Here is a 27,251-nt window from a genome sequence, read left to right as displayed (position 1 = left end):
ACAAAAAGAAAAAACGAAGGCGAAAATCACATTTAAACAAATTATAATATAGTAAATACCAAAGCACAAACATTAAAGAATAAGGCAAAATGTCTCATTTACTATTTTACGTCTGAGTTATGTCCAAATTATGTTGTGACAAGAAACTCTAACAAAATTATGCTTTTTATTTAAAAATTTCACGCATTCCTGAGGTTAAAATCAAATAGAAGTTAAGGAGCTATTACCTCTGAAAAAAATGAATGTATCTTTTGCATTACTAATCTTGCAAAAATCAAACAGTTGTCAACGAACTTTGTTAGATTAGAAAAGCAAAAGTTATTTAGTTTATCCAACATAATTGTTCGTTAGCCTGTATTTGATTTTAACCTAGGGCCAGTGTTGTGGAAGTAATTAATTGCAAGTTTTTAAATACGTGTTTAATAACTTTTCGAAGTATTTAAACATATTTAATTGCTAATAAGATTAAGTAATTCAAATACGTATTTAATTATTTTTCCTGTATTTAAATACAAATTAACTTCTTCCAATATTCCCAAATAATTTTATCTATCAAACACAGATTTCGGGAGCAGATTCACCGTTTTTCGGACTGTATTTCCTGTAGTTAGCTTTCCAAGATGTTGACCTTTAAGAGCACCTGTAGGAACACAGTACTGGAGGACATCTATATTTGTAGAGTAGACGTGTAAAAACAGCAAAAGTTTCAGTAACCAAGGCAAAATTTATAATCGGGTGTCATTGTTAGTATTCAGGCTTTTGAAGTAAGGAAAGAATTTTGATGTTGTAACCAAACTGAACTGAGCAGTAAGTATACCAAAAATTAAACAGAAAAAGTATAATATTCTGTCTTAAGAAAATTGAAGGTTGGGCACTAAAATTAGGTGAAACATATGTGGAGAGGCCGTTTTTGACCGATTATTAAAATCTTATTCTATGCTTCAAGCTTTTACATCTTATCAGGCAAATAATAACATCGGGTTAAAACAGATACTCATGTGGAGATGAGACAGGTGATAAGAATAAAAATGGTTAACTTTATAGCGTCTGTTGACAGAAAGACTTGTCAGCGTCTACTTTTTAGTGTTCCTTCAACATCAAAACCAAGATTTGAGACGCAAAAAACCTTACAATTCAGATAAGAATAGTTTGTGGGTCATTTCGATGCAGTATGTCCCAGACTCGGACTAAAGCGTGGATGCACAAACTGCAAGGAGATCAGGCTAGATTTTTTTACTGTATTAAGCCTCTAGAAGAGGTTATCGGACATCTAATTCCCTTGTGCTAGACCTCTTTGCCTTTTTGTGATGAAAAATTGAAATATTGGACAAATGAGGAATAAAAAAGTACAATTGTTCATGTGGGCTTTTTTCTGTCTAGATATCCTAGAAAATAAAAGAAACTGTTACTAAGCTTTCTTCCATATGTATCTTACTCTGTTGAGGTTTTATTTACTTACTTCTTTAGCAGGTCAGTGAGGAAACAGAGATTCGTATCGCTTTATAAGAACGCGTTTTGGTAAAGATCTAGCTTAAAAAAGTCTATAATTTATTGCTTTGTCAGATAGGTGCAGAATTTTGAAAATGTTTCATATTCTAGTGTGTTCAATCATCACAGGCTTATGATTTTTTTTTTTTTTTAGTAAAAGGAGATCCAGGAAAAAAAACAGAAGAAAAAGTATTTTTTCACAGGCATCCTTGATGGTAATGAGTCAGAAATGTCAGAGCCAGGAAAGAGTTTTCAATCTCCAGTTCAACTTGAGGATTGCAGCAGGTGCGATTTGGAAGCTATTACAGAACAACCTCCTAGAAAAAGAACTCTAAGCGGAGATTTCTTTGAGAAAAAGCTAAGTAAACTGTCTCATAGGCAGATTTATGATCTCATAGTGGACTAGATAACTGAAGAATTGTGGCCTCTTGTGACTGCGTTGGAAAAAGCTTTCAAAAACCTCTTGAAAGGCTTGGTTTCTTATGTATCGAGACGCCCTGTATGCTCGCATAGACAGGTGATTCCTAGAGATGATGCCAAATATAACGAAGAAATTTGATACCAGAGGTTTTGTGTCTACAACAATTTAAATGGGATTATTTCCGATTATACTCTTTTGACTAATTTTTTATTGTCTTCTTACTTCTAAGAGGCCAAAATTGCCCGGATCCTCCCTGTTGCCACCCATGCTATACATACACTATACATCCCTTACAGCATAATTAGGAAATGAGACATATTACATTTCCTACAAAAAAAAAACACACACTGGTATTCTCTACCAATTGACCTAACTTGCGTCCTTCCATGTATTGTGTTTATAAGTTAAGAGGCTGGCAAGGAAGGACTTGCTTAAGGAGGGGGGTCAAAATTTCACCCGGAAATTTTAGGTTTTCCCAAATTCTTCGGCTTTTCTTAGTCAAATTTTCAAATAAAATTTAATTTTTGAATATTGGCCTTCTCCCCCCCCCCCAAAAAAAAAAAAAAACTGCGAATGTGACTACTAGTAATGTTAATTTTGAGATTGGAAGCTAAATTATAGGCTGAAACTCCCACATAATCTTACTATGCAGGATCTTTATATACAGTAGGTTCTTGGAAGGCGTGGGTGTTTCCTATGATTTTTGCATAGCTTAAATTTTACAATTTTGTTTATTCTTAATTAAATATTTCCAGAGCTTGGGGGGGGCATTTGTAACATCAGAAATGGATAATACGGCTATTATTTCCATGGGTTTTCATGGTGAGTTTTGAAGGTTCTTATGGGAAGTGTGATCGTATAAACTTTGGAGGGGACTTATCGGATTGGATATCGACAGTCTGATGCACTTTTTAAGAATCAAAAATAATCGGAGTGTAACCAGGCTTCCATTCCCATCGCACCCAGTTTTTCTTAAAAGCATCCGATTAAAATTTTGAAATAGCCCTTTTGCTCAAAGAAGTCCGAAAGAAAAATAACTATAACTTAGAGGTTGCATGAGCTACAGCCCTTGCTGTGGGGGTTGCGGGGATTTGACAATTTTTCAAAATTTTATGCGACCACACTTTCCATAAGAACCTTTTACGTTAACAATACATAATTGAATACGTTCAACTAGCATAATTTACAGCCTTTGCCTCAATGACTGGTGGGAAACATCAAACCTGGATCCATAGTTATTTACCTTTGGACTATTTTGAACAAAATAGCTATTTATAAAACTTGGATCAAAAGCATTTGGGGAAAAAGAGAAGGGAGAGTTTAGTTGCCCTTCGACAACCTTTGACTCCTAAAAAGGGAATTGGAACTTTCGATTTCAAATCGAATGAGCCTCCTCCGTAGTTTATTTGACCCCTTCCATAAAAACCTCATATGTTAACAATGGGCAGCTTGCATAACTTACAGCCCTTGTCTGGGGACTGTGCGGGGTTTCCTGAACCTAGGAGGCATAGTTATTTGACCTTGGGACTATTTTGAACAAAATGATTATGCCGAAATTCTGGTCAGATACGTTTGGGGAAAAGAGGAGTGGAGGAGGGACTAGTTCTGATCACTTTTTACTCTTGAAAAGGACACTAGAGCTTCTGATTTCCAATCAATCAGCCCCCTCTGAAAAATATTCGACCACTCATTCCATAAAAACCTTGTTTGCCCCAGTTATAACCTACAAGGCTGATCTTAGGCTCTGGGGGTTTTTGTCGATCTTGGTAGCATTGACGTATGATCTTTGACTATTTTGAACAAAATGGCTCTCTCAAAATTTTGATCGGTTGCGTTTCGGAAAAAAAGGGTTTGGGGAGGTTTAGTTTCCCTCCGATCACTTTTGACTATCTAAGAGGCCTAGAACTTTCAATTTCCAATCAAATAAGTCTCTACCAAAGTTTATACGACTACCCCTTTCGTGAAAATCTTATATACCCCCGTGGCATAACTTACAACCCTCGTCCCCGAACTATGGGTGGTTGTGTAGAGCCTGAGGGTCTTGTTAGATGATCTTTAGGCTATTTTGAACAAAATAACTATCTCAAAATTTTGATTGAATTTGTTTGGGAAAAGAAGGTGTGGAGGGGGGGGCTAACTGCCCTCTAATCACTTTCGACTCTTTAAAAAGGAACTAGAACTTCCGATTTTCAATTGAATGATTCCCTTTCAAGGTTTAGACGACCACCCCTTCCTTAAAAACCTTATGTATTAATAATGGAGAACTAGCATAACTTATAGCTCTTGTCCTGGGGGCTGTGGGGGAGTTGATATTTCCAAAGACATAATTACTGGACCTTTCAACTATGTTGAATATTTCAAATGGCTATTAAAAAAAATTCGATTTATGTTTTTTGGGGAAATGATGGGTGGGGGGCTGGATGCCCTTCAATCGCTTTGGCTCTTAAAAGGGCACTAAACCTTTAAATTTCCAATCGAATGAGCTCCTTTCAAACTTTCTACAACAACTCCTTCTATTCGAAGTGCTTTGCTCAGAAAAAAAAAATGCATAATGCCCACTTTGCTCTTTACTTAGGCAGCACTATTGCGTTGCCTATGATTCACAAATGGTTATTTTATATTTTTCGTTATTTCTATTTCATTATTTTGTGTACAGGTTTTCTTATTATTCGGTGAGTGGCCCCTTATACCAAAAAACAAATATGAAGCTGAGACACGGTCTGTTGTATTTACAAATTTATTTCACCGCGAGTCTCTGGTTCAAAGAAAACGAACTAGCAAAAAAAATCTAACTTGAAGGACGCCAACAAATACTCTGCATATTTATAAATCTATACATTTTACTTGTGGCGTTGATGTGTCTTTATGTTATTTGTCAAATTGAACGCTCTGATTTAAAAAATGTTGAGAAAAAATTTATTTCACAGATTCTGAATTGGCAAAATTTTTCATTATGCAAGTTATTAAAATGAATTGTCCTGTGGTGGTGCATTGGACTTGACCATAGCTTGGCAATAAGGGACCCAGAGATCGAATCACGCTGCAGGAATGCACTGCAGGGCCGACGCAGGGACCTTAGTAGTCAAGAAGCGTCGTTAATTCTTAAATAATAAATAATAGTAAAATGAATATAAACCAACACTGCTTTTTTCAATATTGTTGGACATTTAGCGGCTTTCGTCTTGAAAGAATTTAACAAATAAAAAAATAAATATGTTATCAATTATTCTGGAAGAAATGTATATGGCTAGAAATTTTAAGTATTACAATGTTTCAGACATTATTTTTCAGATTTGTCTGAGACTAAGATATCCATTTTATAGCATATTGTGAAAAAAGGGGGAGAGAGTTTCTTTGGGCTCCTAAGTTTTTCATTTGCAAAACTCATGCACTCCTATTGTTTTGAATGGGGTTTGGGAAGGGGGGGTTTGGCTCTTATGGTTCGGGACAGGTGTCATTGGAAATTTGTGAAAGGTAAATAGAAAGGGTTTGCAAAACCACAGGACTGCTGGCCCCTAGCCCGTCTCTAAACTTCCTGGATAAAGGACCATGAAACGAAAGTCAGCCCCGCTGGTAGGGACTTTCAAGTCTGATGTAGCATCACTTACCTGTTCCTCTACCTTTTTCGCTTTAAACATCCCTTTTATTTTCCCATGAGCAAACTATTCTTCCGCTTTATTTTATCTGGAAGAAGACGATAACACCAGATAAAATCCACCAGATCATTTTGCTACTATTGCCATATTCATCTGAGTTATGGCCAAGTTGTTACCCAATGATTTTCTTCAACTTCTATTAAAAATAGTGTGCACTAGAGGGTGCATGACACGCAGCATGAAAGTGTGCAATGTGTCGTAGGATAAAGTGCAGTATTGAAGAAGTGTGCTTATGTGCCGTACGGGCATTTTCTTTAAGGTCACAACCACTTTCTTCTAAAAAGTACAATGCCTTTGAGGTATATCAGCTAGGTAGCTGGGGAAGTTTTAACAGAGTCCAATTTACCAATTCATGCATTTTTAGATAGGGAGCAAGGGGGTATAAGGACACTCACTTACATATTCAACCATTGGCGTATTTAGAAATTCAGGAAATGATGCAATCACACCGTGTTTTCACTTTCCAGAAAGTTAGATTCTATGAATTAGCTTTAATTAGCTGTTGGGATCCCAATGTGTGACACAGGTATCATTTGAGTAATTCTTTGATAAAAACATGACGGAATATTTTCCAATTTTGAATTTTGGTTAGATACTAAGGCTTCACTTAAAAATGTGGCCATTACTCTAACAGTATGGCTGCTGTAATTTATCAGCAATTCAGAGATTGTTTGTCGGAGATCTTTAAATAATGAAACAGTGCACCATTTTCACAGCCTTAATTGAACATATTTTTTTCTGTTTGGAAAAACGAGAAATAGAAATCCACTGTAATTTACAAAAAATACAGCCACCTAAACTACTTTTATTACAACTAACTAGACATTATTATTTTTATTTTGTTGCTGAAAAAAAATGTAAGCTTTCATGTGAACACCAAGTGTTGCTCACTAAGCCTTACCTAAATCAGATACACCCCAATTTTAGACAATTTTAGATCTCTTGTGACCATAGAAGTAATTGATTACTTCTGTGCTGCACCTACCTTATCTAGTAACACACTTATAATCGTGATTAAATAAAAAAAGAAGAAAAAAATATAGGGAAACTAAAGGGAAAATTTGACTACTTTTGGGTAATATTTTATCTCGTGTATAGCAGTTATTAACTAAGAGTCAAAAAGATAGAAAACATAAAAAAAAACGTTCGTCTTCACTCTACCAAAATAAGTCCTGATTTAGTCCACGTAATGCGTCTTTAATTTCCTCTCCATCTATCTCCCATATCTTGTAGCTTTGTCATTATATCAGCTTTCAACATTCTCAGTTTATACATAACCTCTTCTTTCATTAGATTGTAACACATTGCAACAATGCCCATTCCCACTAAAAGGTAAACAAAATTTATCACTAATTTAGTTTGATTGTTCCCAAGCTGACTGTTCGATCCAGGCACATAATCTCCCATTCCAATTTTACATAAACTCGTAACACAAAAGTAACAGGCATCTATGTAGTCCCATTGTTCCCACTCTGCAAACATTATGGTCCCTGTCATTAAATATATCAACATCACCCAAAGGCAGGCATTACTAGGAACTATTATAATTTCCTCTTCTTCATCACTATTGCTTTCGATGTCTTCTGATTTAATTTTTTCTATAACTTTGACTCGTTTGGGTTTGGATCGTTGTCGGGAGCAGCGAACCAATCTTGCGTATACCCATTTAAATACAGAGGCCAGAACCTGTAAAGAAAACATTGAATAAAATTGATTAAGAATTTCTCCAATTTCAAAGCAGTCGTAGCACCAATCTTAAGGGTGAACTAAAACTAAGAAAAAAAACTAACAGAGAATTGACGAAATTTATTAAGAAAAAATAATAAGAATTTAGCGAAAAATATTGTTTTTTTCCTTTTTTTGGGGAGGGGATGGGAAGGATCACGCAAAAATTGAAGGATTTTCAGGGCAGCAACGGGCCCGAATCGCGGTAGCAGGGGTAGCTGCCATCTAGGAAGAGACGAACACATCCCATAGTAAAAAAAATAGCCTGAAACTCTTAAAAGGGTGTCTGATAGAAGCAAAAAGTAAAACAATGGAACCGCCTTGACAAAAATCTTATTTAGGAAACTTACTCTCCCTTGGCTTGAACAAGAAGGGAAATATATTGGTTGAAAAACTTCGTAAAATTCTTTGTTCTTCACTTTCATCGTTGACCAGTCCTGATTCCTGCAATTCTCATTGCTGATTATCTTCTAACTGCATGTTTCTTTGTTCTCGCCGTAGTATATCTTCTAATCACACATTTCTCTGTTCTTCATTCCATTTTGATTCGTTCTGATCCTCATTGTCTTATGTCTTAAGTCTTCTGTCTTCAACCTTGTGTCTTATGTCTTCAGCCAGGAAGTGAAATGGGGGGTTGGGGGCGACCAATCGTTTGCTTTTGAACACCCTTCATGTTCGCCTTCTCCAGATTTCTCCAGGTACCCATTTAGAAACCGGTTGACTCTGGCTGAGCTCACAGAGTCACCCCAGTTCAAACAAATTAACCAGCGACACCAGAACTCGAGCCCCTTAACTCGTGGTCAAATAATTTCGAATCTAGCGTGCTAACGCCACGGCTAGGACAGCAATAATGTCTAGTATAGGAATATGTTTTAAAGCATCATTTAACTAAGTTGATTTATTAGAGGGTTGATATATAGGCTACGGTTGAGAATGGGCTTCAAAAACTCACCATGAAAACCCTTGGAAATAATAGCCGTATTATCCATTTCTGATGTTACAAATGTCCCCACCCCCAAGCTCTGGAAATATTGAAATAAGAATAAAACAAAATTGTAAAATTTAAGCTATGTAAAAATTATAGGAAACACACACGCCTCCCAAGAACCTACTGTATATAAAGATCCTGCATAGTAAGATTATGTGGGAATTTTAACCTATAATTTAGCTTCCAATCTCAAAATTAACATTACTAGTAATCACATTCGCAGATTTTTTTTTTGGGGGGGGGGGAGAAGGCCAATATTCAAAAATCAAATTTTATTTGAAAATTTGACTAAGAAGTGCCGAAGAATTTGGGAAAACCTAAAATTTCGGGGTGAAATTTTGACCCCCCCCCCCCTTCCTACGCAAGTCCTTCCTTGCCAGCCTCTTAACTTATAAACACAATACATGGAAGGACGCAAGTTAGGTCAATTGGTAGTGAATACCAGTGTGTTTTTTTTTTTGTAGGAAATGTAATATGTCTCATTTCCTAATTATGCTGTTCTAAGGGATGTATAGTGTATGTATAGCATGGGTGGCAACAGGGAGGATCCAGGCAATTTTGGCCTCTTAGAAGTAAGAAGACATTAAAAAATTAGTCAAAAGAGTATAATCAGAAATAACCCCATTTAAATTGTTGTAGACACAAAACTTCTAGTATTTCCTGCCGCCTTGCCTTCTGGGAAATTTCCTTACAAAGCTCTTTTTGTAAGGGTAATTCAATCCCAAAAGCCTGTTGGATATAAGACAAAAATATTTATCTGCCACTTTGTTATCAGTATTGAAATTATTTGGATTGCCAAATTCTCCTAGATTCTAGTGGATATTCTGTTTTTTTTTTTTTTTGTGTAAGTCTAAAAAATAAGGTTCTACACTAGAAAGTCAGCCGCCACGATCCTGCATCTTTAAATGGGATGGATAAACGAATAATAAAATACTAGCAATTTTGTTTTCATCTCCACTCTAACAAACGACAATCAAAATAAAGCCGTGACGATGACGACTCAACTATTTCTAATAAAAACAGCGATTGTACATCTCTTAAATTCTATCAATCTGTCAACATATCTTTCACAGTCAGATGTTTATTCCGCTGTCATTCTAGGCTTCTCATCGTTTCTGATGGTTTCCCCGCTATTTCTATTCTGGAATGCTTTCCCGGACCTCCAAAGGCGCCAGCTAATAAAAACAAGAGAATAAAGATAAATTTATGACAGTTGTTTTCAACACTGAATCTGCGGGTTTGCGAAAATGACAGTGCGTTCGAGCACTCCAACATTACTTATCCAACAAGCCCTATTACTTATCCTTAGCGTTTCGCGATACTTAGAGAACGTCAAAGGTTAGTAGGATTACTATTTAAAGCGGTCTGAATTTAAAAAAGGATTAAGATCCTCCAGAGCCATTGCTGGCGCATGGGCTGTCTAATCGATATTTCAGTTGTGGGTCTTTTATACATGGACAAATAGCAAGTTTGTTGCCCACCCTTGCTGCGGCTGGGGTCGAAATATTATAATATTTATGCTGTACTTAATATTTGTGTAGCACAGCATACAATATTTATGCTGTTAGGAGGAGAGTATAATAGTCACTGTACTGAAATTTATTTAACGGTCTGGATTAGTTACCAGATAAATTACGTCTGCTAACCCTGGAAAATGCAGGATAACTGAGGATAAGTGACGTCATATGCAAATAAAAATTCAATCTTACCAAAATGGGGGAAAATGTGAAATTATATACAGAAAACAAAAAGGGACGATAATTGTGAAATGTGCACACCTTCAGTGGTTTCTAAATAAGCTATGTTTTCAATAGAGTATGCATGATTAATGTTATTATTTGCCTAGTTTCCTATAGTGTTTCAGTTGAGAAGTTGCCATATAAGTATGGTTGTTGTCTTTTCTGGATTACGTCTGGGGAAGATAATATTAAGTGGATTGGATAAAGGATACTCTAACGCACTCTATGTCACTACCTTACTCTTACACGAAAATATCCTATCTTTGGCGAGTTGACTTTGGCTTCGATGATTCAACATGGGATGATTCAACATGTTGGGATTTATCCCAACATGGGATAAACCTAATTGGTTTTAGTACAAATTGGTTTTAGTACATAAAGGGGCCCTTGCGTGTAATTTTTACTCTATGGCTTTTTAACGCGATTAAAAAGGCAGAGCGGTATTAACTGGTATCAATATGTCAGTTACGAAAGAACACTTCGACCGCCATATGGATGAGCTGCAACAACTAATTCATCCAGACTTGGAACTATTCGTCCAGATATAACTGGAATTACAACTTCTAGAGGAACGATCAGGCGGCCAGAAACAGGTTTTGCATTGTATCTAGGTGTACTCCTGGACGAAAACCTCTCCTTTCTAAACCACATCCAGGCTGTGGAGCTGAAACTCTCTCGCAATCTTGGCATCATCAGGAAACTGAAGCACGTATTTCCTCAAAAAACCCTTCGTCTACTTTACAATGGACTTCTGAAACCTCTCACCTGCAGTATTGTGCCATAATTTGGCAGTCAACCTTCAAATCACACCTGAAGAGACTTGACTCAATCCACAAATTATTGGAAATGTAGACTACTATCTGTCGCTTGGTTCCCTTTACCGTTTGGCGTGCTCAGTTTTTGTTTTTAAATTTTTAGCCGGTTTACTTCCATCTCCTTTCCACAATCTGTTTCGGTTGATATCTGAACAACATAATCGAAACACGCGCTCTGTCTTTGACCTCCAAGTGAGACGAACTCCAACAGTAGGTTCAGATTTTTCCCGGATGTAGCATGTGCTAAAGTGTGGAACATGCTTCCAAAAGAGCTGAGATGTAGGAGCTCCCTCGGGTCTTTCAAAAATAATTTAAATAAATATTTAGCTAAAGGTCAATAAGTGAATGATAAAAAAAGAAAGATAAATTAAATTAGATGAAGTTTAGATTTTTTTAGTATATTTATATGAGGTGGTTGTACGTCCGGGGAGGGTGGGAGGAACCCTATGGTTAAGATTAAAAAAAATATGATGAGGAGGCGTGTGGTTGTGTCGAAGAGTGAAGTGGGAGCCGTACTGCGTGTTAGTGAAGAATCTTTTATGTTTATGGGTCTCAACGTGAGTTTTGTCACAGAGCAGTGTACTTTAAGTTTAGTTATTTCCTTTTTTTAATTAAACCCGATTGAACCTTGAACCTTGAAAAAAGACCATTTCTGTTACTGGCATTGTAGCATATGGCGAGTTTATTGAAGAAGTAGGAACTATCAAAAGAAATTGGATAATCGATAGAAATAATATGTGATGCTATAGAATTAAAGGTGAAATGTTTCTGTAAATGATACCTAATCGCTAACTGTCTCAAAACATAATTTTTGTCAAAACGAAGTTGGTGCGAAGTACGCCTGGGTTGGCTAAGGAAAATCTTGGCAGGTTAAGAAGATAGTCTTAGGCCTAATGGTGACAAAATTATACTTTTTCACCCTCCCCTATATTTTTAAGTAATTTTGGAGAAAAGTATGCAACAGCTTAAGGTCAAACAAAATCTCCAAATGTTAGATGAAACTGATAATTTTTCAATGAAATTCTTAGTTTTTACTCTTAAAAGCTTTCCATGCTTTTTAGACTATATATTTTTAATACGGAATGTAAGTTTGAAGAGATTTTTGCGTATAAACAAATTTTCTTAACTTCTGAGAAGCTTCAGCAAAATTTTGTCTTCATTTCTTTTTCTGGTGGCGTTCGTAAATTAATTTGAAATCAATATCAAATCAAGAACCGCATGTATATGTTGGGTCTGGTCCAAGAGCATAATTCATTGTCCATAAATTCACGTTACTTAATGAGGAATCACTGTCTTGTAAAAAGAAGCTTGAATCACCGCCTGTTTTAGATTTTAGCTTTAATCCGGTTCGATCTTTAAACTTAAACCAAGACTAAAAAGATAAACAATTTGATAATATAGTAAATAACGTGAAACAAAAAAAAACGAATGAATAAATTTGACTGATTTCAAAGTAGACTTTGAATACAGGGTGGCTCATATAAAACGTTTTCATGGAAAATTTCCTGACACCTTTTTCCATCGTTCATTAATGACCCTTCATTTACCAGTGCAAAACCGTAAAGTTTGAGATAACCAGTGTTGTCACTAACATCATCTAGCGTTTTTACTTTGTTTGCCCTGAAACTGCTGCTTTTACAGGAAATTGTAAGTTACATCAAAGTCATACTGTAGGGATGAAGTTTAATGGTTAATTACCAACTAGCTATATTTGCTGCACTCAAAGTCAAGCTTGAATTGAGCTTTAATATAGAAGGCAGGAGGGTCTGCAGGAAGAAAAGCCTTTTTGGGTTGCCCTTCGTAATTTACAAGATTCTACCCAAAATGTCTCATATTTTTCTATAATAATAATTATTGACAATAGGTATTTATTTATAAGTCCTAGGTAATTGGCTATGCCAGTAACCCCCCGCCAATCGCTAAGCTTAAGCTCTGAAAAAAAATAGTTTGACATAATGCCAAGAGTGCCTGAAACCAAGTGAGCATTTTTAGTTATGCAGTCAGTTGGTTGATTAAATGGTGAAAAAATTATACATATGTTTTGGTAACTATACCCTGGTTTGTTTCACGCCTGTGTGATGGAGTTGAAACTTTCATTTTTTCTTGGAGGTGGTGAGGGGGGGGGGCTAAAAGTTATATGTTGGAAAAACAGGGCAATTTTTTCCTCCGGCCTTCAGTAAACAACGTTTTCCATGGCTTTTCTTCTTTTTATCCTTGTCGTTTGACAAGCTCTGACACTAATCATGCATCCGGTTCCCCTGCATGAATTCTTGCGAAAGTATTAGAGAAGATAATGGCTCACATAACACTGTGAATCTTTCACCACTGCTTTTGCAAAGCTAATCAACTAAATTAAATTACACAATTCCTATCTAATACAGATAGATTTAAGATAAAACATGGTATATTATGCAATCCCAAATTTTGAAACCCTGAATGAGTGTTTGATAGTTCAATTTGAGCATCTGACACATCAGGAGATGAAACGGATATTATGATCTGTGCTAGTGAATAAATTAATTAATTTTACGAACAAGGTAACTTGAGCAACCAAAATTCTGTACCTTTCCCATATTCATGAAATATAAAACATAAAGTGGTATTCCTAAGCACGCATACATGATTGTTGTGGCTTTTCCCCAATCGGTCCTTGGAACTAGGTGACCAAATCCTATCATGGTAAATACTGAAAGAGTGTACATTAAAGCTGACGGAAAAGTCCACCTTTCAGCTGATGTCTTTCCATCATATCTGAAAAATAAAATTCCCATTTTATAAAATTAAATAGTTACCCCGAGCTAATAAAATCATGCACATTATTTGGTTGAGATACGACTCAGAAATTATATTCATTTTTTTTTACTTCATCAATGAATTAATCCTAAATTTGTTAAAGATAAGGTTAAATTGTCATTATTTTATATGCTATCTCTGAAATTCGTGAAAAGACAATTTACGTCGATCTGGATGTTTTCAATACTTTTAGCTAACAGTAATTTTTCTAATCCAAATCCATCAGTGCAGCACCAGGGAGAGATGGGAGAAGCCCCCCTGAAAATAAGAAGGGATTTATAAAGCGTATCAAAAGAAGACATTGAAAAGTACTCCCCTTGCAATTATCATAAAAATAAATCTTTTGGTACTCCTACCTCTGGGAAAAATTGCTGGTAATAATCTCCCTATCACTTTTGTACAATTTCACGACCTTTCAAACAGAAGTATTATATTTAAATTACATGTGCAATAAATAACATATCTACTGGTTTGAATGTTAATTTTTGAACAGCCCTTGAGTAAATAAAATTTATAATTTTGATCTGAAACTGACTCATAAAATCATTTACATTCTTTTGTTACATTGGAAAATCAAAACTTTTAGAAATAAATATTGTTTTCGAATGTTAAGGGGCTTTCTTCGTCTTGAAACCACTGTTAGCTATTAAGATTGCAGAAAGTTTAGTAGGCCACGTCTTCTTAATTCAGGGATGTTTGGTTTTACAATTTAGTAACCCAACAGATTTATTAAATGTGCACGGTAAGTCGAGATATCAATCCTTATACGGATTTGCAGGCTTGTGTTTATAAATCATCAAAAAAAAAATAATCAAATAATATTATCACTTCTCCTGATGGATTATGTTTCATCTTTTTGCCATGAAACCGTTCGTTTACACAAAGAGGATTAGAGGCTAGAATGTGTCTAAAAATAAATTTTTGAGGAGAGACTCTGGAATAGGCCAGAATGTTGCTATTCCGACTTAAAGATGCTCAAAATAGTTTTGGTTATATTATTTGCCCCAGTAAACATTTTCTAAGGATGAAAGAAGTGAATGGAAGGTTTAGATAGTTAAGTCATGTTTTCGGGATGAAACACGATAGATTGCCAAACATTATAATTTTTAGCGATTCATCGGGGGATCAAACAAAAAGAAGGAGTTCTCAAGTGGTTTGGGAAGAGTTAATACGGAAGGATTTAAAAGACGTAGAAATCTCAGGGGAAAGAGTAAAGAGTGAAGCTCCGAAAAAATTGAAACGAAGTAAATTCCTGCGATGCTATGGTGACCTTTGACATTTTGCAAAGGCGGAACTAGAGCAAAATTTTGGGAAAAGGGGGGGAGTGTGACAAGGGATCCAATTATCGACCAAATTGACAAGTTTACTTAAAAAAGAAGTAAAAAGAGAGAGAAAAACAAATGAAGATGCCAGAAAAACCTTGGGGGCCACGGTCCCTCAGACCACCTGGATCCGCCCCTGCAATTTGGGGCTCTGATGTGTTGCTAATATTACCATTTGTAGTGTTCTTTTGTTCAAAAAATAAATTGATTTTTGAAAGCTTTGAATTTCATATACATACCCTTGTTTAATTATATCCGACATGTTCATTTGATATTCTGTAAGTATCTTATTGACGTCCGTGTACCATCTGTCCTTGTGTAAGACATTGAACTGGTCTGTCACTACCCAAATCTTTTCAACATATTCCCCTCTCATGTCGTCAACCACATAATGCATTGGGTGCTCCACATCTTTTTCTATGAACATGAAAGCAAAGGCTCCCATTACTGCATATGTAACAACAAGTCCTCCAACTCCTACCTAAAATTATAGAGAGAGGAGTTCTTCAGAAGTCACAAAGAGTAACTTCTAAATGTTAGATGTGATATAAGAGTCAAACAAGATACGCTTTTTTTTTAACTATAACAAGTATTATTGAAGGGTGAATGCACATATTTTCCTCAATTGTCATACCAGTCCTGAGTCCACCTTACAATCCTAATCTAAATAAAATTTTTGGTTCTGACTTCCTTAAACAAATTGGATTGTTGTATCCTTAATATATTTTCCATATATTTTTAAAATACATTCGAGCCAAAATTTCACTTGGCAATATCTGAAAAATCATCGATTCGACCAGAAGAATTTGTTTATTGATGTCTATTTGCCTAAGGGGGAACAGTTTTTACACTACTTATCGAAAGGAAAACCCTCATATCACGACTTCTTGGTAGGAGATTCAGAAACTCATATCCGAGAGGTAGGAAACATGAAATTAGGTGATATAGAATCTATTTACGCAGGCAGAGAGGAAGTGATGTATTAGCAGGGAATGGGGCTCATGATGAATAAGAAAACTTCCAATTCTTGTTTGGTTTGGGTAGGTATTAATAGTAGAATGCCAGTCACTCATTTTAGGATTCAAAATGCAGGGTATCAGTCATAGTAGTATATGTCCCTGTTGAACCAACTTCTGGAGATAGTACTGACTAAGATGAATTTTCTCATTAAGATGATCTGACTGATTAAGATGATCGATACAAAATACTAGGACATATAGGGGGACTGTTATTATGGTTAAAGGTAAAAATCATTATCTAGTAGTTGTGTAGGGTTAACTTGAAGCTGAAATTTAGGAATGGTAACTGTCTTCTTAGAAGCTACGACGTTGGTAGTTTCAAGGATGAAAATTTGAGAGAAATTTTCTAGGAACAGTTGATTACTAAACTTGAGAGTTTCAAATTTGACAAGGTATAGGATGGATGGAATAATTTTAGGAAAATAGTTTGTGAAGTCACTGATTGTGTTTTAGTGACCAAAGTTGGAACAGCAGCTTGGAATATTAGTGAAAATCGTTTATGTTTTCTAGAGAGGAGTCAATCCGGACCTGTCCCAGTTTTTAGAGTTAGGAACGGCTCGACAATTAGTGATAAAGAAAGAGTTGAAGCGACGCGGAACATTTTGAGAATGTGCTAAATCGTGATGGAGCATCAGAAAATGATGTAGAAAAGAATAAAAAAGTTTTTCACACATTGGATGCAAAGGGAGATTGTATTGTGAGCAAGAATTTGTGATAGATATGACTTGAATTAAACTTTATTAAAAAAAAACGGAAACAACACGGTACAATATTTAGTCCTTTAATAAGTAGCCGTCGAAGAAGAAACAAAGCTGAGGAAGAAAGGCTACAAAAATCAACTAAATAACTCTTAAAAAACAAAAATATTAATATTCATAAATAAAATAAATATCTAAAATCGATCTCTTTCGTCAAAAAAAAAAAAAAAAATAATAAAAAAGACCACACAAACTATAGTTCCTTATCCTTCCCCCCCCCCATAAATACTTCTTTAATCTTTTCTTGAATTGCTGTAGATGTTCAGCCGCCCTAATACTCGCCGGAAGGTCATTCTATACACTCAGTCCCACATGACGAATCGTAAATCCCGGTCGAGTACTCTATCTATGCTCAATCAGAAAGTTATCCACATTTCTAGTAATATACTCACTTAAACCTTCTATTACCCTTACAAAAATGAGAAAAAATATTTGGGAATATATCATTCCAGCATTGATATACAAAAAGTGCAGCCTGATATTCCCTGAGCTGTCCAACATTAATCACTCTTTACTTCTATAGCAAGTCTCTGTGTCATCAAATCTTTCATATATTTTCCAATTATTCTCACCACTTCATTTTTATGAAATTTGGATGCGGTTATAATTAGACTAAAAATTACTAGCCTATATAACACAACTATATAAAATATAAGGACCAACTAATGCAACATTTTAATCGGAAGAAATTGGTTCAAAGACGAATAACTCCAACTCCTTTAATCGCTTTAGAAAAAACTAATCACTGTACCTTTTCAACAAAGAAAACAAGATATTGCAAACAATTTACCTAATTCAGTGGCTCTCCTCTCAATAAAATTTTTCAACCAAGATCAACCGGTGTTCCCATTCAACTATAAATTAAATAACTAAGTTTACTTATATTTACTGATAAAAGGCTAAGGCCAGTGAATGCATACAGTTGAGCCATTTCAATACTCACCTTTTCTATTAAAAATTCAACACAACGGCTAGAAAAAGTAAGAGTAGCATCATTTGCGAACAAAGCAAAGTTGATACGATGAGATTCTACCCAGCAGGTAGAATCTCATCGTATCAACATAAATAAGATACAGCAGTGGACCTAGAACAGAACCCTGTGGAACACCAATAATGATAAAATAGTGACCAGAAATAACATCATTTAACACAATTCCAACAGATCTTCTAGTTACAAAACTCTCAAACCAATTCAGATATAAATCCCTGACGTCCAAGCATTCTAATCTGCGTAATAAAATATTGAAATCTATCAAATGTCTTTCTAAAATCCACAAATAGCGTAAAAGTAAGTTCACCTTTTTCAAGACAAGTATTCAAAAAAGCTGACAAGTATTGCACAGCATGGGAAGTCGAGTGGTTTTTCCTGAATCCGATTTGTGTTTCGGGAACAAGTCATTTTTTGTCAAAAAATCATAGAAACGACGATGGACAATTTTCTCTATTATATTAGAGTGTAATGGAAGGATTGGAATAGGTCACCAGTTCTCTATGTTCAACCTCACACTTCTCTTATGCAGTGGGATCACTTTTGGTTCTTTTAAGACGTCTGGAAATGTTCCAGTTTGTAGAGAGATGTTTATGATATGAAGCCGACAGTTGTAATCCAGAATGTAAATTCCAACTCCTCTCAAGGCGTGAGGATTCGACTCGTCAGTGCCAGCTGTGTCGGATTTAATTGAATTGAGCACCTCTTATAAATACATCATTAGTGCATGCTCAAACTGAAAATTTTGACCTCCTCCTCTATTGTCACAAAATTTCTCCTTCTGGAACTGATCTTTATGTACTCTAACTACTTGATGTATAGTTTTCCCAGCTTTGAAAAATACTTACCATACTCATCTGCAATTGCATCTTTGTCTGCAATTTCCAAACCATCAATTTCAAGTACATGAAGCTCAGAATCTTTCTTACTTCCCATATTTTCATTAATAAATCCCCATTGTCCTTTGCTATTACTTTGATTCTCAAATAATTTTTTCTCATATTACAGTTTCTCAGCCCTTCTTCTGAGATAGTTCACTTTATTTCTTGCTAATCTGAATAACTCAAGCACTTCTCAATTATTAACCTAAGAGTAAAAGTTTGGTCGACACCTTTCCTTTCCTACCTTTCCTTTTTCCTTTCCTTTACCTTTCCTAGAACCGCAGTGTTCTTCTCTTAAAACTTTCTTTACAGCATCTCTCAGTCTAAAAAGTATCATGTTACTAAGTAGATTGCTACCTACAGAGACCAGACTAATGCCTCGACAATTACCACACTTATTCCTATCACTTTTTTTATACAGTGGTTTAATTAAGGTTTTCCTAAAATCGCTTAGTGGTTCCCTTTAAAAAAAAATCACATTCATAATCTTCATTAACTTATTTCCAACCTCAGAGCCACCATATTTCAGAAAACCATTTATCACAGTATCAGCACCTGAGGCCTTATTAGTTTTTAATCCTTTTAATACTGTCGCTAATTCTTCCTCACAAAACACATCTTCTTTTATGTCCATGTTGTCATGAACTTTTTCATTTTCCTCTCTATCTTTTCCTTCAACTCTATCTCGGTTTAGTACAAACTCAAAATGTTCTGCCCATCTCTCTTTAACTCTTTCCTTATTACTAACTGTGGCCCCGTTCAAGGGCAACGGCAGAAAATTTTCCAGGGGCCAAACGCCAAAATATCAGTGGTAGTTGGGGGACAGGGAATATAATTCAGGAAATTTGTCGGCAGGAATAATTTTATTTTTAAGTTTTCTTCGGAAAAAACTCTCAACTAAAAAGAGCAATTAAATTGCTTGCAAAATGCAATAAAATACAATAAATTTTAAACGACAACGATTCCTGGTAAAGGGATCAATTTATTTCATGAATAATATATTTAATTATTGTGCATTTAATCTTAAAAGAAAATCAAACTCAAACCAAAATTACAGAAAGATTTATTACCATCGTAGATCATAACAGATGTAGACTTGTCTTTGTGCAATTTTCTACGCCTTAAAATAGTCTACAGAAGGAGTAGCGATACTCAAGAATCATCCTGCATGTATAGATACTACGTTTTGATTTTTTAGCGGCCATTTAAAACGTACCTCTTTCAAAACTGGACACTTCCCCCCCCCCCTTGAACTTAAATCCCTTGTATATTCAAATTCTGAAAAATTAAAAAAAATGAGGTATTTTTAACTTACGAACGGGTGATCGGATCACAATGAAATTTGATATTTAGAAGGATGTGGTGCCCTAGAGCTCTTATTTTAAATCCCGACCGGATCTGGTGACATTGGGGGGGATTTGGGAGGGGGAAATCTAAAACTTGGAAAACACTTAGAGTGGAGGGATAAGGATGAAACTTGGCGGGAAAAATAAACACAAGTCATAGATACATGATTGACATAAACGGAATGGATCCGATCTCTTTGGGGTTGTTGGGGGGGGGGGGGGTTATTTCTGAAAAATTAGAAAAAATGAGGTATTTTTAACTTGCGAAGGAGTGATCGGATCTTCATGAAACTTCATATTTAGAAGGACCTCGTAACTCAGATCTCTTATTTTAAATCTCAACCGGATCAAGCGTAATTGTGGGGGCAGTTGGGGGGCCTGGAAATCTTAGAAAATACTTAAAGCGGTGAGATCTAGATGCAACTGGATGGGAAGAATAGAAACCTATCTAAGATACGTGACTGACATAACCGGACCGGATTTGCTCTCTTTGGTGGAATTTGGGGGGGGGGGGGTAATTTTGAAAATTGAGGTATTTGTAACTTACAAAAGGGTGACCAGATCTTAATGAAATTTGATATTTAGAAGGATCTTGTGCTTTAAAGTTCTAATTTTAAATTCTGACCAGATCCTGTGACATTGGGGGGAGTTGGAGGGGGAGACCGGAATTCTTGGAAAACGTGAAAATTGGGGTATTTTTATCGTACGAATAGATGATCGGATCTTAATGAAATTTGATTTTTAGAAGGAATTCATGTCTCAGAGCTCTTATTTCAAATCCCGACCAGGTCTTTTGACATTGGGGGGGGGGTTGGAGGGGGAAATCTTTGAAAAACACTTGGAGTGGAAGAATCGGGATGAAGCTTGGTGGATAGAATAAACAAATGTCCTTGATACGTGATTGACAGAATCGTACTGGATTCGCTCTCTTTGGAGGAGTTGGGGGGAGGGGTTCAGTGATTTGGCGAGTTTGGTGCTTCTGGACGTGCTAGGACGATGAAAATTGGTAGGCGTGTCAGGGAGGTGCACAATTTGACTTGATAAAGTCGTTTTCCCAGATTCGACCATCTGGGGGGCTAAAGGGAGAGGAAAAATTAGAAAAAATGAGGCATTTATAACTTACGAGTGGGTGATCGGATCTTAATGGATTTTGATATTTTGAAGGACATCGTGACTCAGAGCTCTTATTTTAAATCCTGACCGGTATTAAGCCTCTTATTTTCCTTTTTAAATCAATCTATTGATTCATAGAATTTTGTTAGAGCTCATACCATATGACCTCTTGGCTCTTCTGTCCTCGTCACAAGTGCCATATGAGCTCTTAGCTCTTGTTATTGTCCCTGTTCAACTAAATAAAATGAGCAGGTTCAAAAGACAATTCGTCGTAAGAGAATCTTATCAAATAGTTAGCAATAAAAAAAAACTGGAAGTAAAAAGTAACTTGGACCAATATTCACAAAAACTAAAAATGGAATCATCATGACAATAGCTACACCGGCAGTATTGGTTTTTTATGTTGCTTCTAAATATACAAAATTCTTTCAATTTATTGTTACCCACCCAAAACCAAGAATCTGAGAAAATTTGCCTGATTTCTGAAGAAAGGGGAAATATCCCAAAAAACAAGAGATCTTATTGAAAAAACCCTTTATTAGATACATCATTATCAGGGAACCGTATCATATAGGTTTCAAGCTCCAGTATTCAAAGTGTAGAATTTCGCTTTTTTTCAGAAGAAACATCGTCGATGCATGTTTATTTGTTTTGTTTTTTCCCCAGGGGTGATTGTACCAAACCGGCGGTCCAAGATAATTGGGAGGGATCTCATTCAAACGTAAGTTTAAAGCTCATTTTTAAGTGACCATACAGATTAGGTCAGGGGAGAGTCTCGTTTTCTGCCATGTTAGGGCACCAGACTACGACTTTATCCCAAAGAGGACAAATTTGCAATCAATTTAAAATTCTGAGAGGCTTATTGATTTAAAAGTATCAATAATTGCATTTTAGACTTCCCAGTTGCAAAAGAAGTAATGCCACACGGTGGCTGTATTGGATTCAACCAAGTTGATTCGCTTTATTTGTAATGAAATTAGGCTAAGTTTGGTGATTGTAATTGCATATCAGCTACAATAAGAGGGGATGAGTAATTGTTTAGGCTAAGGGTAGGGCAGATTCCTAAAAAGAACATTTTAATGGACAAACTGCTTGCTCTTCGTGATGCTTCAGTTAAATGTTGAAAGAGGTAGGGTAGGAGTGGGAATGAATTAAATTGTTTCTGTATACAGCTGAAATGTTACATTCCCATATCTATCAGGACAGAGATGGAAAAGGCAAGGCAGGTCATCATCAGTTTAGCCAGGAAACTTCTTTGGGATGGCAAATACTGCTAGTTACTTAGATTTCGGTAATTTTAAATGGTGATATTTTCTTTTCTGTTCGTATGAAGTACTTTAATGTATTTAAAGAAATGTATGTAATGTATTTATCAAAAAAAAATCCTCTTGTAGAGGTGGTGATGGCTTCAGTTATGCAGAAGATCAAAAGTGTCACCGACTTTCCATCTATACCAACAATAATACTCCTTTTCATCCGACCGAAAAGGCCCGGGTAAGATTTGGAAAACAACCAGAAATTAAATAACAAAATAGCTTTTCAAATGAAAGAAAGGAACAGATTTGAAACATGTTTGAACAGATTTTTCTTTATATGAAAGGGGCTGTCTCCTCCTTAGCTCCCAACTCTTTACTGTGAAGTGTGGCTTTTTTCAAGTTTTTAAAGAAAATTTGCAATTAGAAAGATAAGATTTTTCAAGGCACTAAAAAACATTTGTTTAATCAGCAAGGTGTTGAGGAGGGGACAGTTCCCTTATATACGGTTAATTTATATTTGTTTTAAGTTCTAAACTTGCTCCTTACTTTATTTGAAAAAGCTTTTCGATTTGTTTAATTACATACATGAAACTGTAAAGTTTTTATGAATACGAAACTTATGGTAACGTAGAAAAAAACAATCCATATTTCAATGATCTCTGTTTGGATTTCGAGGGATAATCAAACATTTCGTGGTAACGAACTGTAAGGAGCGACCCGGCTCAATAGTGACCGAAACTTTAAAAAACTGAATTTATACACCAATATATATATGAAAAGGATTGGCTGAATAGTAATGGTTATTATGAAGTGTACAGACGTTTTCAGGGGTATTTTTCGCGTTGGGTCCGGGTGTATCGGGGGGAGAGGGTTACATGGGAGGATATTTCTATTGAGGAATTTATCAATGGGGAAGATAATTTCCATGAAGGGGGCGCAGGATTTTCTAGCATAGTTAAAAAAAAACAATGAGAAAATAAATAATTTTTTTAACTGGAAGTAATGACCAGCATTAAAACTTAAAACGAATAGAAAATGTTACGTATATAAGGGAGTCCGTCTCCTCGACAATATCTTGCTCTTTACGCTAAAGTATTTTTAGTAATTTCAAATATTTATTCTACGCCCTTTGTGATTCAGGGGTCATTCTTAAAGATTTGGGACACAATTCAAGCTTTAGCGCAAAGAGCAAGGTATTGACGAGGGGGTGAAACCCCTCATATACGTAATAAAAATACAAAAATATAGAATTTTTTTACGTAAGTTAATTCGTAAGTTACGTATATTTATCACTAACAAAAACATTCGTAAAAAAATAAAAATTCTTCTTGCATTTTTAAGTAACCAGAAATTTAAAGGCAACTAGGCCTTCTCCCCCGCCCCTTTGTTTTATCGAAATCGTCCGATGAAAACTATGAGAAAGCTATTTAGCAAAAAAAACTAATGTGCAAATTTTGTTTTAATTATTCATGCGCGGTGAGCCAAAATAAAAACAAGCATAAATTCAAAAAAGTTCAGAAATCAAATTGAAAAAACAAGTTTTTTTTAACTGCAAGTAAGGAGCGACATTAAAACTTAAAACGAACATAAATTGTTCCATATATGAAAAAGGTTGTCTCCTCCTCAACGCCTCGCTCTTTACGCTAAAGTTTTTTATTGTTTTAAAAAGTAGAGTTGTGACAAAGACCCAAACTTTAGCCTAAAGAGCGAGGCATTGAGGAGAGGACAACCTCTTTCATATACGGAACAATTTCTGTTCGTTTTAAGTTTTAATGTCGCTCCTTACTTGCAGTTAAAAAAATTTGTTTTTTTAATTTAATTGTAAATAGAAGCTTGAAACTCCTAGAGTAGTGTTCTCTTATAAACTGAATCTAATGGTTTGATTTATGACTTTTAGGGGGTGTTTCCCCCTATTCTCTAATATAAAGAAAATATTCTCAGGCTCATAGTTTTTGATGGGTAAGACGACACTTAATGAAACTTATATATTTAAAATCAGCATTAAAATTCGATTCTTTTGATGTAACTATTGGTATCCAAATTCCATTGTTTAGAGTTTCGGTTACTATTGAGCCGGGTCGCTCCTTACTACAGTAACACACCCAATAAGTGAAGTTTAGTGAATCCCAATGAAATATGGAAAAACATTATGATAATATAATATTTTAGAAACAAAATTATGGAAACCACGACAAAGAATTGTGGAAAGCAGGTTATGCAGAACGCATTGTATTAAGTACCTAACCCAAATTAACCTAACCCCTGTCCAGGGTCGGATCTAGAGCAGAATCTTGGGGGAGGTCCAGTGTGACAAGGGTGCCGATGATCAAATCTTGGGGAGGGGTAGTGTGAAAAAGATACCAATAATTGACTAAATTGACAAATTTATTCTAAAAGAGGGTAAAAAGAAAAAATAGGATAAGAGGGTACCAGAAAAACTCTTGGGGGCACCAGGGTCCCTCTGGCTCCTCTGGATCTGCCAGTACCCCTAACCACCTTTATGTATTAAATATTTAATAAAAATATACATACATTGTAGTTTTCTCACCCATATTAAACAAATCCTAACTGATCCAGGAAGGGAGACTGGTTTCTATTAAATCGTTCAGATGGACACTCTCGAATGCATTCCGTTTAACAGACAAGCACCTACTTGCTTTGTCAAACATGACAGAAAGTCAAAAACGTTTGACTTTCTGTCAAACGTTTGAAACGGAACGCACCCAATAAGTGAAATTTGATTAATCCCAATGAAATATGGAAAAACATGATGATAATATAATACTTTAGAAAGAAAATTATGGAAACCACGACAAAGAATTGTGGAAAGCAGGCCACGCAGAACGTATTATGTTAAGTACCTAACCCAACTTACCCTAACCCCCGTCCAGGGGCGGAACTAGAACAAAATTTTAGGGGAGATCCAATTTGACAAGGGCACCAATGAGCAAAATCTTGGGGGTGGGGGGCAACGTGAAAAAGGTACAAATGCTTGACTAAATTGACAAATTTATTCTAAAAAAAGAGTAAAAAAGAAAAATAGGATAAGAGGGTACCAGAAAACTCTCGGGGGGCACCGGGGTCCCTCTGGCTCCTCTGAATCTGCCAGTACCCCTAATCACCTCTATGCATTAAACATTTAATAAAATATACATACATCGTAGTTTTCCCAACCATCATAAACAAATCCTAACTGATCCAGGAAGAGAGACCGGTTTCTATCAAATCGTTCAGATGGCAATTCTTGAGTGCATTCCATTTAACAGACAAGTACCTATTTGCTTTTGTCAAACGTTTTTTTTACTGGGGGCACCTACCTGCCTCCCCCTGGTGCACATCTCGGAGCATCTTGTGCGCTGCGCTGCGCAATTTGGTGAAGTGTGGTACAGATCCGTAATGCATGGCACATTCTCAACAACATATGGGGAAGTTTTACCACGCTTAGTAGACTTTGACGACGCTTGGAAGGTGCCACGAGGTGTACATGATTTCTGAAAGTCGTCGTCCCCTGTTTTTAAAGCTAAAGTTTAATTACTGAACGGCAGTAACGACATAACCAATTTTACGTGTAGTCTTACCTGTTTCATGTATTTTTTCTTTCTATTATTCCTAGAAAGTATTTTTTAAATTCATTTAAATTTTTTTCTGACTATTTTACTGGAAAAAAGGTTGTTTTCTCTCCTGATTGATTAGAAAAAATACATCAATACGTTAGTCTTTTTGAGAGAAGTTTCTGTTCAGTTTCAGTTCTGAGGCACAGAAAGTTTATAAGATGCTGGTTAAGGGCAAACTTCCCTGTAGACCGATGGTCTAGGATCCAGAGGGATGAAAGGACTCCAAGAAGTTAGTTTTTTATACTGTGAAGTAGGAGTGTCATGCTTGTCTGATACGAAGGGTCAAAGTTATCGAGGGATTTTGATACATGGCAATATTATCCTTTCTTGTGTTAATTTATTATTCATTTTATGCTGGGTTTAATTCTCCTTTCAGTTTATTTTGGATTTCATTTCTTGCTTCCGAGTTATTTCCATTCGCTTTTTAGGTTTGAAATTTTATAGTATTGAATTTTCGCTCGTCTTAAGCTATATGCTCAGTCTTTAATTTTTATCAAAAATGTAATAATTTTATACGGATAAATAAAATATGGAACCAACCTTGATGTTTATAAATGATATTTATGCCGTGCAAACCATAAAACAAGCAACACCAACTACATTTTTTTTCGAGGAGATTTGTTCGAGAGAAAATAACTTTAACTTTCGTAGCTGGGTTGAGAGGGGCACAACAAAATTACTAGTTTTTACTTGATTTTAGAAATAATTGTGTTTATATATTAATGTATAGCTCGATATCCCTTTGATAAAAACTTAGCTAACTCAGAGCATGAAAACCTTGGATACGACCAGGGTTGGCACCTGTGGCACGATAGTACTATTTTCACACTATTTTAGCACTGTTTAATTCATTTTTTTTTACTGTAGCACCAAAAATCGCTGAGTAGCACGTAAATGGTAGCACTTTAGGAACTGACCCTGGTGGCAACCCTGGCTACGATGATAGAGATGTAGAATACCTAAAAGTCGTGTCCGTAAAGGTCTAAGATCAGGGCTATCGAGAAGGAATCAAGGTATGAAAACAATTCTTACTTCATAATATACAGAATAATTTTAGTTAACACAATTGACTCAAGCTCCACTATACTTTGCCCCACAAGGCCCCACCCTCTACTAATGTGAAAATGGCATAATATACATTTATACAAAGCCCATATTATATATTTCCGATGCATTCCACCGTGTGTCTCTCTTGTTTCAACCCATGTACCCAAAAATTGAATCACCTGTGACAAAAAATGTACCGAAAAGCAAGAACGACGCACGGCAGAAAGCATAGGAAATATGTTATTTAGGCTATATATTTGCACCTTAGTGGGGATTGGGGGT

General features: G+C 35.7%; 2 protein-coding genes across 5 annotated transcripts in view; one reads left to right on the top strand and one right to left on the bottom strand.

Annotated features, from left to right (window-relative positions):
* The window catches only part of LOC136036368 (chitooligosaccharidolytic beta-N-acetylglucosaminidase-like), a 579,146-nt gene that overhangs the window by 461,387 nt on the left and 90,508 nt on the right, over positions 1 to 27,251 (top strand). The window contains exons 1-2 of one of the 2 annotated variants that reach the window (XM_065718538.1): positions 21,275 to 21,773; positions 26,790 to 26,935. The exons of the other annotated variant lie outside the window; for it this stretch is intronic. The gene's annotated coding sequence lies outside the window, so the exon portion shown is untranslated. Of the gene's footprint in view, positions 1 to 21,274; positions 21,774 to 26,789; positions 26,936 to 27,251 lie in introns of those variants that run through there. 2 annotated transcript variants of the gene reach the window in all.
* Positions 27 to 27,251, bottom strand: part of LOC136036369 (TWiK family of potassium channels protein 18-like) — a 35,148-nt gene continuing 7,923 nt past the window's right edge. For 2 of the 3 annotated variants that reach the window (XM_065718542.1, XM_065718540.1), the window contains exons 2-4: positions 15,187 to 15,428; positions 13,397 to 13,583; positions 27 to 7,251 (exon numbers count right to left, since the gene is read on the bottom strand). In XM_065718542.1, coding sequence (XP_065574614.1) covers positions 6,763 to 7,251; positions 13,397 to 13,583; positions 15,187 to 15,392 — 882 coding nt within the window. In that variant the 5' untranslated portion in view covers positions 15,393 to 15,428 and the 3' untranslated portion in view covers positions 27 to 6,762. Of the gene's footprint in view, positions 7,252 to 13,396; positions 13,584 to 15,186; positions 15,429 to 25,465; positions 25,596 to 27,251 lie in introns of those variants that run through there. The other variant, XM_065718541.1, reaches the window with a different exon arrangement.

The sequence above is a fragment of the Artemia franciscana genome, chromosome 15 (assembly GCF_032884065.1).
Source record: "Artemia franciscana chromosome 15, ASM3288406v1, whole genome shotgun sequence".
In the NCBI taxonomy this organism is placed as follows: domain Eukaryota; kingdom Metazoa; phylum Arthropoda; class Branchiopoda; order Anostraca; family Artemiidae; genus Artemia; species Artemia franciscana.
Note: the sequence above shows the minus strand (reverse complement) of the source record. Positions and strands in the feature narration are given on the sequence as shown.